Genomic DNA, 19,265 nt, shown 5'->3' with positions numbered 1-19,265 from the left:
TCGGTTGGTACTAAGGGGCCCAAAGTGTGCCGAGAAAATATCTCCCACACCATTACACCACCACCAGCAGCCTGAACCGTTACTACAAAGCAGGATGGATCCATGCTTTCATGTTGTTTACGGCGAATTCTGACCCTACCATCTGAATGACGCAGCAGATATCGAGACTCATCAGATCAGGCAACGTTTTTCCAATCTTCTATTGTCCAGTTTTGGTGAGCCTGTGTGAACTGTAGCCTCAGTTTCCTGTTGTTAGCTGACAGGAGTGGCACCTGGTGTGATCTTCTGCTGCTGTAGCCCATCTGCTTCAAGGTTCGACGTGTTGTTCATTCAGAGATGGTCTTCTGCAGACCTTGGTTGTAACTACTGGTTCTTTGAGTTACTGTTGCCTTTCTATCATCTTGAACCAGTCTGGCCATTCTGCTATGACCTCTGGCATCAACAAGGCATTTTCGCCCAGAGAACTGCTGCTCACTGGATATTTTCTCTTTTTCAGACCATCCTCTGTAAACCCTAGAGATGGATGTCTATTTGCATTGACAAGCAGTTAAACAGGTGTACCTAATAAAGTGGTTGGTGAGTGTATATATGTAATGTGGCGGATCCATTTCCTTCTTTGCTCGCAAATACATTGATTACACCTACATAGTTAGCAAATTTGATTGATGGAAGTTGCAAAAATACTGTACAACTCTAACCTAAATCAGAAAAGAATTGAATAACATCTGACTGACCACAGAGCACATGCTTTTTGGAGAGGCCTGTGTGTAACTGCACACTGACCCCTGGAGGGTCAACCAAGCAACACCCCAAATCTCTAAGCCTTACGGTCTATGCCACAGCCACATAGTCCATCTATATTTACAAGTTTTATTGACAACCTGCTGGAATATATAGTTTTACATACATATTATTATAAATATACACGTTGCGTAATTAAGATGTGTTCACAAATCTGGGCAAAATGTAACACCTGTTATGAATGAGCTGCTGGATGCAGAGTGGATGGATCCTGTTGATGGATGTTTAGTGCTGGCCACATACTTACATGATGACCTCATGCTGACATAATGTAGCAAGAGAAAAACGTACATGTTACAATTGTGCCACTACAGTTAAGGCAACTATCTCCTACTTCCTTTTCACCTTTTTAAAACAATTTTCTAAAAAAAAAAAATAGATGGATCATTTTATCTTGTTTTTAACAAGATGTGACAAACCAAAGAAACCAAGCGGCAACCTCCTGGGCTGGTATGTTAAGACAATGCGAAGCCAAAGTGCCACAAATTGCAGTTCCTCGAATGGTCACTTGAGGCTGGCTCCAAAACAGAGTCAATTCCCATAGACCCTCATGTTAAAATGTCCAACTTTACAGCAGAAGTTAACATGTTACCAGCCTGGTACAAAAAACTGTTTTGATCTTTATAGCTAATTTTATCATTCATGACAACTGTACCGGGGGTGAATTTTATATAACTCTTTACATTTTATTAAGGCTTAAAGTTATACATAATGAAGGACGTGGCCCCTTTGTGACAGGTGGGTTCTGCCTGTTGACAAGTTGCTACCACGGCGACAATATTGCTTGAAGTTGAAGCCAAACCAATCAGTGACGTCAAAGTGGCTACATCTATTATTTTAAACAGTCTATGGTGCAAACATGCCTTAAAATGTCGGACTGTTGGGTAATATCACCTAATACTCTCCTCAGGTATTCTCTGCTTTGTTGAGGCACATGATGTGACAGCTCCAAGTTAGACAAGAAATTCCCGATATGCTAAAAAAAAAAAAAAACATAGGAACATTTCTGTTTGTCTCATTCAGACTGCTAAAGCCTCACATGGGCTTCAGCTGAACTTGGAGATGCCTATTTGCACAAAAAAATAAGATTTTATTTGATAGCATCAACATGAAAATCAGAAAGTAAACCTAAATAATGTGTTAAATGTCTTTAATTGGGGTGTTAATACTCCTGAGTCAAGTTTAGGAAATCTTTTTTATTCATGTATTTATTTCATATATACTTATTATTTATCAAGAGTTGTTTAAAAGTTTTTTAAGAGATCCACGGAAGCCATTTAAATATGACAGCAGGATTTTTGTGTGCCGTAGCAGCAGATCTGCAGAGGAGGAGATAAAATACGATTAAACACTTCTTGTCAGGTTTCATTATAACCTTTCTTACCACTCACTCTCTGCTTCCTCTCTCCATCTACACCAGCTATCACCCTGTCTTTCTGCCGGCGTGCTTCTCCACCGGCCTCGTTCTCTACCTGTTTACCTGTCAGCCTATTCATTTCCTAAAACGCCTGTTCCTTTCCATCCAGCCGACTGTCTCCTTCCGTTTTTATCTACCCATCATCACCCCCTCAGTCCGTCAGCCTCTTTCTGTGTCCTACTCATCCTTCAACCTCTCCCTCCTTATTTCCCATCTGCCTGGTTCACCATCTGTCTCCACCTAACTCCTCCGAGCTGGCTGTCTGCCGAGAGTTGTGTTTAGCTCGAGTCAATGGCGCTGCAGCAGCGGTAGCTGTTAATACCAGCGAGTGTTTCTGTTGAGCACGCTCACTGTCTGCCTGTCTGCTGCCACCTTCCTGATGCTTCTGTACGTGAGCACATTTACATCCACTCTGAGCTCTTCCTCAACAACACGCTCACATAAACACTAAAGACAAACAGCACTGAAGTGTTACGGTTCAGACGCATTCAGTGCTCTTTAGAGAATCAGCTCAGCGGGCCGACAAATCCAGCACATTCATGTCATTAACGCTGCAGTCTTAGGGGAAAAAAATGAAAAAGCTCCTGCTCCAATCTATTGATAAGCAAACGTAAAATAAGAGGTTTAAAGGAAGAGGCTGGTGTTAGTCTATATTCATCTTACTGTCAACAAATCCCTTGAGAAGACCAACAATTAATTGTGGCTCTCCAAATACGACTTCCAGTCTGTCTGTGACACTCAGCCCAAAGCTCAGTCATTCTTAGGGAAGATGTCATTCTTAAAAAATGTGTTACACAAAAACATACTCCAAAGCCTCAAAAACTGCTATGTTTTAGCAAATGTTCAAGGACTATTTCTGACTGCAAAGTAATACACAATTGGTGCTCTGGTGAGTATTTACAGTGCAGGACGGTGTATGTGGGGAAGTAAACTACAGTGTGTGGCTCACAATGTGGCTCATTGATGTGTTTTTGGCTGCGGCTGCTTTGGCACACAGGCAGTGACTGAATCAAATAAATGTTGTTTTAATCGTTTTGTTTTTATCGTTTTGTCTCTTTCATTCATCAACATGAGGAAAAATATAGAATATTGCCAGCTCTATTCTTCAAAGTAAAACAAATAGCAGTTTTATGAAAATACATGGTCTTTTATTCTTCTCTCCATCACTGACTCAAGCTACTGTATATCCAACATGTAAGAACCACACATTTGCATTCCCTAACAACCAGCTGAGTAGGTCTGCCCATAAAAAATCCATGTTTTGATCATCTCAGCAGCAGCTTTTTGGAATTAACAGAAGACAAGCTGGGTCTTCAGTATGACCACAGCACAGACAGAGACTCAAATTACATCATATGCTTAATTTGTGACTCATACCATATTAATACAATAACAACTTAACATCAAAGAATCTTGCAAACTGCTGAGTATAATCAAACATCCTTCATATGTGCACTGCAAACAAATGACCAAAAAAAGAAAAATGTAATGTAATGCGTAGGAATTGGCAGCATGGTGGTGCAACAGTTAGCATTGTCGCCTCACAACAAGAGGGTTCCTGGTTCAAACCTAGGGTGGTCTCCCCGTGTCAGTGTGGGTTTTCTCAGGGTACTCCAGCTTCCTCCCACAGTCCAAAGTCATGCTGATTAATTGGTGACTCCAAATTGGTGGTAGGTGCGAATGTGAGCGTTGTCTGTCTCTATATATCAGCCCTGCGATAGTTGGGTGACCTGTCCAGGGTGTACCCCGCCTCTCGCCCAGTGTCAGTTAGGAAATGCTCCAGCCCCCATGCGACCCCCAACAGGCAATTAATCTTATCCAAGATAAAGGTTCTTCAAACTACATTAGATTAAGCAAAGCTCATGATGTAATGTTATGTTAAAGGTATACTATGCAGGATGGTCGGTTAGCCTTTGTTAACACACTCGCAGGCGAAAGTAAAAGCCAACCCCAATCTCATTCTAAAAAAAAGGACATCATGACTGTCTTTAATCTGCCTTCACTGCAGTGTATAAATTTGCTCTACTGTTGGAAGGGGATTGGGAAAGAGGGCTGCACATTTCTGTTATTGACCAAAGAAGAAATTGTGAGTGAGTCTCCAGTTAAATTGTTACATGTTGTAGACACGGAGGCAGATGCCACATAGACTCCCTTACATGTAAGCAGATAGTGCAGGTCGATATCCAAGCGGCTTTGATCACATGAGAATTGATCATACATTGATGCTCTCAGTATAAACCACAGCCAATGCGTCTGCACCAATACATGTCTGGACTATTCACTATTGTGACTCATGTATCTGTGAATATTTACAGCCATTTTTCAACCCACAATTAATCTAATCAATCTGTAAACATTCTGTAATAATTTGTCTGCTTCAGGATGAGTAAAAGATGCTTCTTATTTAAGGGAACACACAGGGTTTTCGTGGTGATGCCAAGTGGGCTTGGATGTGCCCATGTGAAGTGTGATGTTTTAGCCCTTTGGGTGTTGAGAGTTTGCACAAATAGATACTAATCTAATCTCACCAGGCTAAAATTAGCTCATTCAGGGGACATGGACAACAGATTGCCGATGGCATGATTCAGATGATAGGAGCTGTACAGCTGTTTGCCCTTTTTAAAATCTCACAGATGGCATTAGAGGCTGGAGCGGAATACAAACTGAGCTCAAGAGGCTCATCTACGGGGTCCATGGCCGTTCATAATGTCTTTTAATAGTTGCAGTTAAATAAAACAAATGTCTGTGTGTACTGCTGCAGTGATTAACATTTACTGTAATTAATGTCTATTATCATGTGTCTTTTTAAGATGATTAATGTTTGAGAGACAAATTGAATGATTGCACATTGGAACAAAACACAAAATGACTCTTAATGGACCTGATCTGGCCTGTGCCTGCTGTAGTTATACTTCAACCAGCCAACATTTTGCCAATAAAAAGTATCCAGGAATACCTTGCTTCCTTCTAAAAACTGAATCATAAATATACACCTGAAGTGCATTACCAAATATTTTTGTCTAATGCTGCCCTCATTACAACATTTTTTATTATAATATATGGGAAATTGTTGTTAATGAACGTATATGCAAAGTAATTACTGTCAACCTTTTGTAGAAGTTTCTTGATCACCATAGCATAAAGTTTTATGGTTATAAGTCAACTCAAAGCACATGAGTTAGGTTAAAGAAAGATTGAAACCGTTATATTTCCCTGACCTTAAATCAGAACTTATCAGTTACTTTTGTAAACTTGGAGGCAGCAATTGACAACAAACTGCACATCAATTACATCGACATATTCATCGTCTATTATGTGGATATGGTGACTCTCTTATGGTGACTCTCTTACTGCAAACATGTTTCATATGAGTTCATGACGATGCATGACCCCTCACACATGATAGTCATTTGGGCCACTGTTGCAGCACTACAGTAGCCTAAACCTACTACCGCTACAGTTGAAACACTTTTTCATGAACTGGTCAATTTTAAGATTTTGGGCTATTTTGCTTCCACAACATGTCTTCTTTCAAACCAGTGGAAGGTAAATGTCCAAAATACAGATTCAGTTGCTTATTTTAGTTCAGATTTCTGTACTGGAAATGTTTGCAAAAAAGCGCATATTAAATTAGCAATACCTCATTTGCATTTTTCAACATGAAATTTCAGAAAACTTCTGACACAAAAAATAATTAACTTACTCTAATCAAAGTTTGACGGTAATTCTTGTTAAATGTTTATCCTGTTCACCTGTCTGTTTCTGTCTTATTTTTTGTCTAGAAATGGATGGAAGTTTACAATGTACATCTTTAAAGGCAAAGGATATATGTCAAATAGTCCAGGCCACAACTATGTCTCATTCTTAATGTATGTGGAAAAGCAAATTAGTAATCATTAATGACAGGTTTCAAATCTGAGGTCTCTTCTATGCCGGAGGCCATAATATCATCTGACATCCTACTTTACTTATACAATATAGAGTATTCCTGAATTCCCCTCAGGTCAAACATACGCTAAATCATGAATCATTCAATGCCCTGCAGTGGACTCTATGGTTCTCAGCAGTCTGTTTTGCTGAAAGCATCTTACATATGACTATGGAAGTCTGTCTCAGCCCAGCAGCACACTGCTACAGAGAGCAGGCAGGACAACAACTGTTAGGCAATGACTATAAAATTAGCATAAAGAAGCCTGACTCTTCCTAACGTAAGGCTCTGTGGTAAGAACACAAACAGCAGGAGTGGCCTTCTCATCACCGGGACAACTCCAGCTGAGACACACTAGGCCGGGTTAGGTCATTTTCTGTCCCCTCTTCAGCTCAAAATATCTTTGTTCCTTTGTGTCAACATTGTAATCCTTTACTGCTGGCAGTCTTCCATCCTACCTCCAACCTCTGTCTGGTGAGCCTTTCAAGACCGAAATAAAGCTCTGTATGTAAAAAAAAAACAATCTTTCCCGGGATTCAGGCTCAGCTCTGTACACTTGTTCCCTTGCTGCTGCTGAAAAGCTCATACAAAGGCACGGAGCAGGGATGTGGGCACAGTTTCTATCCTTGTTGTGTTTTCAAGTCAACCTTCACAGCCCGAGGGTAACGCCAAAGCTAGTTAGGAAAAAAATATGCCTCTAACACTTCCTTGCCACATTAGACTTTTTTTTGCTGTTAAAAAAGACACAAATCAGCACGGCCAAGCCTGTTAGTGTGCTCTTTACTTTGGAGATTATAATGCAAAAGAGGAAGAATTTTTTTGTATAACAGTTAGAGAGATGATACAAATTCTAACACAGATTTCCACGTCTAAAAGTCACCTTTAAAACTAGAAACAAACACTGGCTTTAATGGGGAGAGCATCATGCAGTGTGTCAGAGTGAGCTAAAATAACACCCATTAGGACAACATAATGTCAAGTCAGTAGAATGTCAACACCAATCCTGTTTTGTGATGTACCTCAGCGCTCTTAAATGTCACTTTGAATGAAACTCCTAAAATGGCAGACATAATGCTGTTTTCGATAGGGTCATGAAAATAAGCTCTGGCATGGTGCATTGACTCAAAAGGATGAGTTGATGTTACTGCAGCATTTAGCATAACATTACAAACTGGATATTTGTGTTTGCAACTGTCAGAGCCACGTGCCCCATCCACAGATAAATTACTCATTTTCATTTTCCACTAACAGCACACTGAGAATAATTACAAATGCATCATAATTGCCCAGCAGTGCCTCTGAGAAGATGGCTTGGAGGTACATCAAGTGAATGAGTATCAAGCACTCTGACTGAACTTTAATTTGCTGGCCACGCACCATTAATTGTGGGTTAGACAATGCTAGCCATGTCTTAATGTGTCGCCATAGGAGTAAAACAACTCTGTGTTGATGTGATTGCTTAGAAATGAGCAATGAACGAGGGATGTTATGTTCACGAGCAGCGATGCCAACTTATGTAGCTGCTGGCTGCCCAAAGGATCCACACAAAGTGCCAGATGACCTCACTTGCAAATTTCCATAAATATATGTGAGCTTTAATTGTATAGAGAGCACTGTGATCATCAGAACTGTTTGGATTAAACACAGAATTAAATACAACAAAAGTATGTTCACTGGCATGATTCATGCTAATTTGCTATTGTATGAATTATTACTTTCAAGGGTCAATTCAACAAAGTTTCAAAACAGAATTATTGCCTCATGTTTTTATGCCTCCACCAACCAGTCAAGTTGCAGTTTACATCCATGTCTGTCTAGACTCTTTAAATATTTGTAGTGAAGACTTTGAAGGAACTTGATAAAAGGTATTAGGCATATTTTTTGGTGAAACATGGATGCTTCACACACATCTTCAACCCAGCATCGAGGAGCTATAGTAATAGTTGCAGTTGTCGTATATAGTTATAGTAAGATCTATATCACAGTTTCAAGATGGGCACTCGAGATTAGTGTCACCAATTCAGTATCTGACCAAATGTCTCCCCTTCTGTTCCTGAGTTATGATGTTGAATAATGGCCAGAAAAGTGTTTTTGCAAAACCTTTTGGATATAAAATGTCATCAGCTTTATCATTTTATCCTATTAGACATTTGTGTGAAATGTTCTCATAATTAGCGTACAACTTCTTTAGTTATGAGTTATGGCCAAAAACATGCTCTGTAAAGTCACAGTGATCTTTGACCACCAAAATCTAATCACTTAATCCTTGAGTCCAAGTGGACATTTGTTCCAAAAATGAAGAAACAGTCTATGGCTGTCACCAGTACATAGGCATAAAATCTCATTTTCTCGCACACCAGTAGTGGCATCTGGTCATGCAAATAGTTCTAGTTATATTTATTCAGGTTTTGAGATATCCACTTCTGAGATTAATATCTCCCCACATTACCCTAGATAATCCAGAGGATATCTAGAGGGGACTGTCATGTTGGTAGAAAGTCTTTTTAAACAAATCTCAATTCATAGGGCATTTTATTGGGGTGGACCTTTGGAGTAACCCGTGAAGGTTTGTCGTAGTGCTATGGAGCACTGTTTTTTATGAGTGTTCATGCACACATATGGGCCAAGCAACATGATGCACATTCCTCTTCTTGATTTCATGCTATTCCGATGATCAACAGTTGTTGGCAGAAACATAGAAAGAAACTTAATAATGTGCCAACAAAGGTATAGAAGAAAAAGACTGTTAGTTATCAAGCGTGGAGATAAAAAATTAAAGGATTCACCATATTTTAAAATAGATGTGTCGGTTTGTGGATTCCCGTTTTGCAGTCTAAAGTTTGGCATTTTGGCTGTCAAGATCTTGGTATTGAATTAACCATTCTTGAACAAGAGGGTAGAGCTGTGGAGGAGTGAGGGGTGAATCTGACTCATTAGCTGTAGCATCGGCTTGCAGACAGACTGTCAATCAAAGCAGCCACACCCTTACTTATGCGTAAGTTTAAGCCTTAATGAAATGTAAACGGGTGAGTTATATAAAAATTCAGCCCCGCTACAGTTGTCATGAACGACAAAAATTAGCAAAAGTTGAATATTTGTCTCGCTTTTGGAGCCAGCCTCAAGTGGCCATTCGAAGAACTGCAGTTTCTGCACTTCCACTTTGGCTTCATTTTACAGCCCTAGAGGTTGCCACTTGGCATACACCTCATGCATCTTGGTTAAAAACACAGAATGTAAACATTTATTTTGTTTGTTTATAAGAAAATTTCACAGGCCACCTTTAATAAGAATTCATCTGTAGACCAGCTAAAGAATGACTGCACAACAGTGATGAAGGCAGCAGATTAATCAGAGAGATGACATGACGCTCAAATATACTGATTATCAGTTAGACCTATGTGTCATCACCATGGCTGTCTCTGAGGACCTTAAGGCATGCTGTGGTGTTACTTACGCTCAGCGATGACCATGGGTGGGTAGAACAGAAAGTATCCCACCAGCTCTGCGGTCAGCTGGTTGAGGAGGCCGCTGGAAATTGTCCCGTTAAGAATTGCATCCTGATTCTTCACCACATACACCAGAGAGACTGACGGAGAGCCTGGATCCTGGGACACGCTCTGGATCTGAGAAACACACCATTTTTGCAATATTGGAATAATTATGCAATTCTTTATTTATAGCTAACACATAAACCAGCAGCACATGTATAATTCAAACATTCATACAGAAATATTTAATGGTATCATACCAAATGTCTCAGATGCCCATAAAGAATGCATAACAGAGCTCCAGACACAGTACGACACTTTGAATGAACAATGTTTTTTTTCTTTCTATAATAAGACCTGCGTGGCGCTCTGAAAACAATGTGACTGAGTCACCATAGCAAAGCAGATGATGATACGAGATACGAGGAATTCCCATCACATTCCTCCATGAGCGTTAATATTTCAGAGGATGAATTATGAATGGACCCTATATCTGCCTCTGCTTGCTGAGACCCAGTTTATGATCATGATGGCGTGTGCATGTATATCCTGCAGTCATGAGAGTACCTTAACAGTCACAGAGATGAGAAAGAGAGAAAGAAAGAGGAGAGAGGAAGAATAATTGAAAGGGTTTAATCATAAAGCAGCACTACAGAGGAATGATCTTTGATTTTGTTTGTGGAAATAAACCATTATATGCTGCTACAATCACTCCCTCCTTAAAATGTAAATTGCTCCCAAACCTTTTTGACTATTGTGACCTTTTATTGAATAATTACAGAGCTATATTCTGTGTTTTGTGTGTTAATTTGCAGGAAAGCACACACACACTGTGGAAGAGCAACAATGCAGTCACAATCTAGCGGGCATGTTGCAAGTCGCATTGTTGCAAGTGTCCAGAATTTTACCTCCAGCTTCATTACTCACATTAGCCTGATTAGCATGCTGCATGCAAATATGACATATTTGGCTGTCTGCACTTTGTACTAAAAATAGCCCCCATGAGCCAATGTGGTACCTCCACAGTGAGCCTGTTGTAGGTCTCCAGCACTTTGTCCTGAGCCTCGTCGAAGGCGTTTTCCAGCCTCTGCTCCAACATCTGGACAAAACTGCAGGAGTAGATGTTATCTGTAGGGCCGACGAACCTCAACACTGCGGGGGAAGATAGAAAATGATATTTAACTGATACTGAAATGGCAATTATTTCAGTTTATAAATAATTAACAGTAATATTAAATAAACAGTACAAAACAAAAAGGGGATAATTAAAACCAAACAAGCTGACAGAAACAAATGGCAACTACTCCCTACAAATCAGTACATGTTTTATGCTGTTTTAAAGACTACCAAGTCTCAAAATATTAAGGTCCTTAATTTGATAAAAAGTGGTTTTGATGGTTCTTGATATGTCGGACAGCTTACAATTTTTAAACGTGTCTTTTTAAGAATATAAACTGTTTTTGTTTAATACTTCCCATACTTCAAAAAAGTAAGTTATGTATGAAAGTACAAGTGAACATTGTAAAGTGTATATAGAAACTTGATTTAAAGGGTGACTTTGGTATTTTTTAACATGGACCATATTTCCCTTGTTTTGCATTAAGTAACTACTGGAGACGGGAATTTTTTGAAAATTAGGCCAGTACTGACAGAGAGCACTGCTGCCAGAAGCGGTGGAACAGGCCATAATGTGAATACATGGGGCATTTGGCACCGTCAGTTTACGTCAGTTCACTCTGTTGGTATTTGGTAAGAGCCGGTTTGGTTATTAGCAAAAAATATTTATTAATTGAAGTGTTATTAATTATCCATCAGTATTGCTAAAGTTAAACTCTGTTGTGGTTTAAAGAGCAGTTATCGATGATCATTTTGTATGTGTTGCAATAACTGCTGGCTGTGAAGGTCAGTTTTTGGACCCAAGCCTTCAGTGTTCAACTTACTTATGTAAAACAGCTGTTAGATATTAACATTTTTAAATGAACAACCCTTTTTGACACTAGATGCACAGGTTGGCGATTGGCCTCTGATTCTGGGGTAGTGCCCTATCATTTTTTATATTAATTAATAACTTAAATGATATAAATATTTTAATAACATAATGAATGTTGTTGATTTTTGCTAATAACCAAACCCTCTCCTACTAAATTCTAACATCTCCAGCACAACACATTCTTCCAGGCATTCCTCTCTCCGACTCTCACTGATGTGTCCCTCGCTGTCTTCCTGCAACAAGCCACCTCTTGTGAGATTTCAGAGAGAGACTTCTCCTTGAGTGAGACTTGGTTACACACAGTAACAAAGACTGGATCAAGTGAAAGGTACACCAAAACAAGCACTTTTAGGGGACGTAAACTGACGGTCCTTAATGCCCTGTGTGTTTATATTGCAGCCTGTTTCACCACAGCTGCAGCCCTCTCTGTTGATAGTGGACCAGTTTCAAAAATTGTTGTCCCCATCAGTCTCTCAAACACAACACACAGGAAAATAGGATACAGATTGAAAAATACTAAAGTTTTCCTTTAAGAAGGTATGGCTACAGACAATGACATTTTGCTTTGACAATTCATATGTGGTTTCAAGCCTGTGCTCACATAGTATATCACGATTAGTATTGTTTAAAGTTTAAACAGTTCATACAAATGCGTCTGTAAAACCAACAACGATCATCTGATATCAGAGCTACTATCTGAAGAACAAGAAAAATTATTTAGGAACGCTACAACAATCTATTTTATCAAGCTGTATCTGGAATCTGTATCTGGGTCTGTGTTTTAGGTATTAATGAAAGTATTGCTCTAGATAGATGCTTCCTGTGTGAGCGATAAACCTAGGCAGTGAGACAGAGAAAGAGGATTATCTCCACTATCTAAAATGAGAACAACTAAAAGTGTAGTTGTCTGTCAGCGTCACGCAGCTCCTCACCGGGGAGAACAGGGTAAACAATATTGAGTCCATCAGCAGATTACGGAGGATGTTATTAATGTTGTCACAGTCCTTTTACTGCAGTCGCCCTCCATTCTCTCCCTGCACTCTGTCTTTCTCCGCTCTTTTTAAATAAACTCTAAAGGGACTGGGAGAGGAGAGGTGGAACAATATTCTGACCTAAATTTATACGTCGTGGTGCTTACGAGCGCCGGCTACATCTCAAAGGCTCTACATCCTTCTCTGGTCTCTTAGTCTGCAACACATTGCAGGCACAAACAGTGTTGACCCAGTTGGTAATCTTATGCAAATTGTGCTGTGGATGGTGAATTGGCATTATACTGTGTATTTATGGTTTATGAGCTGAACAAGCCAAAAATGGATTTTTGTTCTTGCCTAAAGTGCCTATTTCATACACAGCTGCTTACTAATACAGGACAGTAATACACACTGCAAGCAATCAAATATGTAATTTGGCCATGTACCATAGTTCATTTGGTATTACTGCAAATGTTGAGGACACAAGCACAGATATTTGTTGTTTCCCGTCAGTGATTAAAGCCACCAGGTTTAGGATATGAAAATGTCCTTGTTGGTAATTTCATAATATTAAATAATAATGATAATAATAATAATAATAATAATAATATTATTACATAATATGATTTATATTATATTTTAGCGCCCACATGGATCTAAAATAATATATAATATAATGCAAAACTGCCTTATAGAAACAGAAATGGACTGCACCAATTGATCATCTTCTTCAATGAAATTGTTTTTGTTATGAGAATAATTCAAAGTAGTATAGACCCTGTTAATGATAACGTAGGTGACGAAGGGTGCACATGCAATACGGCAACAGAAGTATGGCGGAGTGCAATAGCCTGTTAAGCTATGCAAGGGCATTAACCATTAGTGACTGTCAATGATTCTTAAACAAATTGACTTTGACAGATAGTGACTGACTCCCAGATACGTGAATTAATAGTAAATGTGTGGTCCAATCATAGACTGTAAAAATAATGGGTGTTGCCACTGTAACATCACCAATTGGGCTGTGGACACCCGTTTTGAAGGCTCCGGTTCGGCATTTCCCCCGTCGCATTTTTATTTTTTTTCTTAAGCCAGAAGTGACCATATTTGAGATCTGACTGAGACCACAGGTCACACTGTCTGCAGACAGTGGCCCACCCTTGATTATAATAAAATGTTAACAGGTGAGTTATATAAAAATCCTCCTCCCCCGCACAGTTGTTATGAACAGAGAAATTAGTCATAGAAACCAAAAGCGTTTTTTTGTACCATTTCTGCTGTAAAGTTGTGTATTTTAACATGGGGGTCTCTGGGGATTGACTGGCTTTTGGAGCAAGCCTCAAGTGGCCATTTAAGGAACTACAGTTTTTAGCACTTCCACGTTGGCTTTACTTTTTCAGCCTTGGAGGTTGCTGCTTGGGTCCAACATTCATTGGCCAGATATAAAAACATGTTTGGTGGAGAAACATAGTGTTTACACCAGTGTAAAATTATGAGCACACAAGTCAATAGATGCTTATAACAACATTATCTGTGGTCGCTGGCGTAGAAAATAAACACAGGTGTGTATGTACTTAAAATTAAAGGTTTTTTCAGGACATCCACATGTTCTGTTTATGTTTTCAACAGCTGCCATCTATACAAGCACAAAAGGGTGCTTTCCTAGGTCATAGCTAGTCTCATGTCACAATATCAATATAATATTAATATATAACCCAGCCCGAGGAGTAATTATGTACAAGAAAAAAGAAATTAAAAAAAAAAGAAAGATAGAAAGAAATCAGTAATCAGTAACACCACCGCAATATCTCCAACATTCCGTCTGCTGAGCTGAAGTGAACTCGAACACTGGACAAACATGAATTAAAAAAAACCCAAAAAAAAATATGATTCTCAGTTTAGAAAAGTAATGGGTTTCCAATCTGCACATGTATCTTTTAAATAGCAATTTGTTAATTGCACTGATTTTCCTACCCTTGTTCCCACAAGACTCCATTTAGATGAGAGTGTGTGTGTGTGTGTGTGTGTGTGCCCGCGCTAAAATGTGTTTTTTTAAGAGGCTTAAGAGGCTGACTAAGTGAATGGACCAATTTGCCTTTGCTCTGCAATCATGGGAGTTTGTATGGGATTTAGGGTATCAGAGAAGAGTAAAGGAGAGCAGACATGTAATCAGAATTTTCTAATTTTGTCTCTGCTCTACTCTTCCCCTGTGTCTCCCTCCCTGTACTCTCGTTGCATTCTCTATCGCTCTGCTCTCCTTCTGCTCTCATTCCCTCCCTCCTCCTCTCTGCATTTCTCTAACCTCTGTTATTCTTTATCCTTTTACTCCCCACCTCCAGAATTAACATCACCAGACCGTGTTTGTAAGATCTTTGTTATGTAGAGGTTGATCTATCGTATCCTATCCTCCATCAGGTTTCATCACCTGTTTTCAGCTGCAGGTGAATGCTTGGAGCGGGCAGCCAGGTTGCCACGGGAACCAGGACTGCCTTAACCAGTGGAGTGTGCTGCCTGATGTCCGACAGCAGCTTGTCAAAACCGTAAACGTGCAGCGCCTCAACCACCAAGGAGGAAATGTAGACGGTTTTGCCGCTGGTCACGTAGTAACCCAGCGTCACGTTGTGGGGGCTGCAGTCATCGTGTTCCACCTGTGAAAGAGAGGAAGAGGGACGAAAAAGAAAACTCAAGTTGTATGTGTTTTTTAAACTGCACTTACATCTGTTTATCAAGAGAGGCTGTGTACATGTATCTTAAAAACATGGTGATGCTAGTATGTCTAGAGGATTTTTGTTCTTACTTCAAAGCACCTTTACTGCAAAGAAGAACCAGACAGTCGGTATCAGAGGAGAAATCAGTGCTACCAGGTGAAACAAGACTATACGGGAGACGAGGTGTAAAGCACCGTTTTCTAATACATGTTGTACTAGCTACGGGTTTAGAATACAAATGCATCAGACTAGGGATATTTATAATCCCTGGGTATTTTTTTATATATATATATATTTTTTTATTAAAAGCCAAATCTGCCTCGAGGGCATATTTTAGCCTGAGCCTTCAACAGTCATAAATCTGACTAACTGTGTCCTGGAAAAACACATACAGACAACAATCGGTGGTGAGTCAAGACTCGTATTTCTGGAACTATACACCGCCCACCTTCCTCTACCCTCCACCTTCATCCACACTGAGCAGCTGTGGCTGTTGTTACTATGGCTCTTTCCTTTTCCTTCATCCTTCTTTCCCTCTCCTCTCCTGTTCTCTATGAGCATTAGCACATCCCTGTGTTTATTAATATCTTTATTAACAACTATAATTCATCCTATGTAGCGTCCATAACTGGTGTATAAACTGTCAATGACTCTTGTAACACAGTATGTGAGCATAATATACTTATATCGTTTTAAACACATGTATAAATCTACCTGGGAGGGATTTGTACATGTGTTTAATGTGTTAATATAAGTATAATAAGCCTGTATATATGAATATTGTATAACTGGTTACTCATGAATCTATTAGAAAAATTGTTTTACTTTAGGTTTTAAGTATTAACTGTACTAACTTGACAAACTGACTTGCATGAGGTAATGTTTTCATTATAATGCAGTAAGGTCTATAGAAGAAGCACATCCATCATCAGCAATGAAAAAAAAATCATGTGCTGTAAAAGTAAAATGTCCAGTCACACAATCCTGACAAGTTACCTATAGTTTACTTTTTATAAGCATGTATCAGTACTAAACAGCGTAATTAGCGAGGGTGAAAATCAAAAGTTTCATCACAATACAATATCATATTGATTTGAGCTTAAGTTTGTCCCTTCAGAGACACTGTTATGCCCTCCAGTGCTGTGTGTAGGAACTAGTGTGCTGTCCTGGTCTGATGTTTAAACTGAATGCATGCCTGCCAGCAAGTTCTACCTGGTCTCCTGTGTCCTCATTAATAGTAGTAACCCTAAATAAGCTGTGTTTACAACAGATTTGGCTCTATTCAGCCCTGAGGTCTTGGCTGCTTACCATTATCTGCCCAGCACTAGGCCGCTAGCAGTGTTTAGGAAGAAGGTTTGATTGGAATATAAACAGTGACACAAAGGCCACAGGAATTTCAAAATAAAGGCATATCTTACTAAGTGATATGTATTGATGTTTTCACTTTGCACCGATGATGTTAACCAATAAAGCAATATTTCGATTCAGATCAATGTATCATTACTTATCGACTTTGTTACTACTATACAACAGTACAAGTAGCTAGAGATCTGATTGGGCCTAAAAAATCTGGCCCAACCCTACATCAACCTGCACAGTTTCTGTCTGAGCCCGACCCACAGCAGCAGTTTTGGGCCCAAGCCCAATTAAAAACCCAAATTTCTACAGTACAAAAGGTATTTTATATAACATATCTTTTTAAATATTAAAACACTTATTACAAGATAAGAGCTGACGTGTTTCCACTTCTCTTTCTTCTCTTCCTTATTTCAACAGTCTGTCGTCTCATGCATGACAGGTTTGGCAGAGAGAGACATGTATAGCTGCGTAGATGACATGCCCCTACATACCTTGCCCACCTCTAGGACAAAACAAACCCACCAACACGACAATTTGATGAACTCTGCTGTAATGCGACTTGTAGTGACTAAATGAGTCCAAACACAGCAATAATCCAAGCACATTTACTTCACTCATTTTTGATGAAGATGTGATATACCTTTTAAGTTACAAGATGTAGGCCCCTACCCTAATCCTAGCCTTAACCACCTCTCTTTTAAATGAACAATTCACAGCTACCTAAAGGCTAACTTAGCTTAGCTTGATGTTTTCTTCAGGGTTTTCGCTTGCGGACCAAGGAGCAAAGAGGGCTGATCGTGGACTGAAAGCGGGTAAGTCATGTGGCTGGTGGGCGGGTCACATAGCTGCTCCAGCCACAGAGTGAGCCACACCGCTTGGTGCGTCCTGTGAGCAGAGGCAGTGCATGGCCATACATTGCAGGTGATGATCACCGCTCTTTGCAGCATGGTAAGCACGTCTCTCCCATGGCTGGGAAGGCAGAATCAAAAATTGCAACCAAGTTGCCTCGCAGCCCTTCTCTCTTTCTCTCGTTTTCCGTCCCTGACTGTCTCTCATCCTCGGTTCTAGTTCCCTCTCTCAGTCATAGTCCCCACGTCTCTATCTCTCTTTCCCTCTTAATTGAGTCCATTAAAATCCCTGACATTTGTGCATGAGAACTGCTGGTTTCATTAAAAAAAAAACACAAATTGACAAGAACGTCACCAGATTCATGCCCAGGGGAATAATGACAAATTACATCCCAGCCCGGCACAAACCCGGCGGATCAGGTCAAGCCCAATCAGGCTCCTGCAGAAAATCAGAGCTCTACTCGTAGCGCATGAATCTGGTTTAGTGAGTTATCTGGATGACTGCTGAGTCATCCCAAGAACAGGCCTTTGTACATGATCCATGTTTGCAGAGGTTTTAGACTTCAATCTGCAAAGTTATTAGGATATAATTTAGTAGTTCAAAACACTTTATTCGCCCACAAATAGTTTATAGAGTATCTGTAAAATTTCAACAGCTTATTAGTTGAGATTTAACAATTCAGCTGCTAGTATATGTGGTTTTATGTGACAATTAATAAACACATCTGTATTACACATTTGCCAAGTGATTGAACATGTGTACAAGTTCTATGTAGGTTTGGGTTTGGATTTAAAATAGTCTGTAATAAACTGATATGGGTTTGATGAGTTCTTTTAAGTATAAATATGTCAACAAGAAGTTTTAAGAGTGTTATGAACCATGTATTGTTTATATACCACTTATAATTGCTACACATGGGGTCAAAATGAAGTGTGACCCATTCTGAATTCACCCTGCACTCTGAAGAAGCTACACGCTTTATATTTGACCTTGTTTGTTTTGCATACTTGAGCAGCAGTGTTGTATCTAATAAAACTAACCAGACCTGCCCCTGCCCTCTGCTGTCACTTCTTTCTCCCCAGTAACAATTTAAAGCTGTAAAACCGGCCAATTTTGCAAGCAATTATGGTTGACCACATTGTTCAATGATGCAACACGTTAAATACTGCTGCATGCTAATTTCATGCTGTCTGACAGTCCCTGTCCCCGCTGAAGCCAATATTTGCTCATCAACAATGCCTCAAAACACTGCCTACATATGACGGCTTTGGCCAATTTTACACATGCTGCTGTCTCTCAATAGACTGATCCAGATTTCCAAATAATAGTCTGCGTTATCTGATGGAGAGGATGAGAGCTGAGGTTTGTGTGTGTGTGTGTGTGTGTGTGTGTGTGAGAGGGGTAGATGAAAGTGGACTGCAGCTTAGAGACATTGAGTCACTCCCAGTGCGGGCTCACAAACAACTGGATAAAAATAGAAAAAAGCAAGCAGATGAAGACAGACAGACAGACAGACAGCGAGATGAAGAGAGGCAGGTGGACAGACAGTGAGGCAGGCAGGCGAGACAGGCAGACCAACAGACAGGCGAGACAGACATGTTGGCAGAAAGTCAATCGACTTAAACCGAGGGAGCAATCAGATAGAGGAGATGGAGGAGGGGAGCAATACGAGAAAGGTAAATATTGAGAAATGCACAGGAAGAGGGTGAGAGAGTGATCGCTTGAGAAGAGACGGAAAAGATGAAGAAGAAATA

General features: G+C 39.8%; 1 protein-coding gene across 1 annotated transcript in view; it reads right to left on the bottom strand.

Moving 5' to 3' along the window:
* The window catches only part of kiaa1549la (KIAA1549-like a), a 132,361-nt gene that overhangs the window by 56,371 nt on the left and 56,725 nt on the right, over window positions 1-19,265 (bottom strand). The window contains exons 5-7 of the mRNA XM_050074267.1: window positions 15,021-15,243; window positions 10,653-10,786; window positions 9,601-9,769 (exon numbers count right to left, since the gene is read on the bottom strand). Coding sequence (XP_049930224.1) covers window positions 9,601-9,769; window positions 10,653-10,786; window positions 15,021-15,243 — 526 coding nt within the window. The remainder of the gene's footprint in view (window positions 1-9,600; window positions 9,770-10,652; window positions 10,787-15,020; window positions 15,244-19,265) is intronic.

The sequence above is a fragment of the Epinephelus moara genome, chromosome 20 (assembly GCF_006386435.1).
Source record: "Epinephelus moara isolate mb chromosome 20, YSFRI_EMoa_1.0, whole genome shotgun sequence".
Taxonomy (NCBI): Eukaryota; Metazoa; Chordata; class Actinopteri; order Perciformes; family Serranidae; genus Epinephelus; species Epinephelus moara.
The sequence above is the reverse complement of the archived record's forward strand: the minus strand, read 5'-3'. Positions and strand labels throughout refer to the sequence as shown.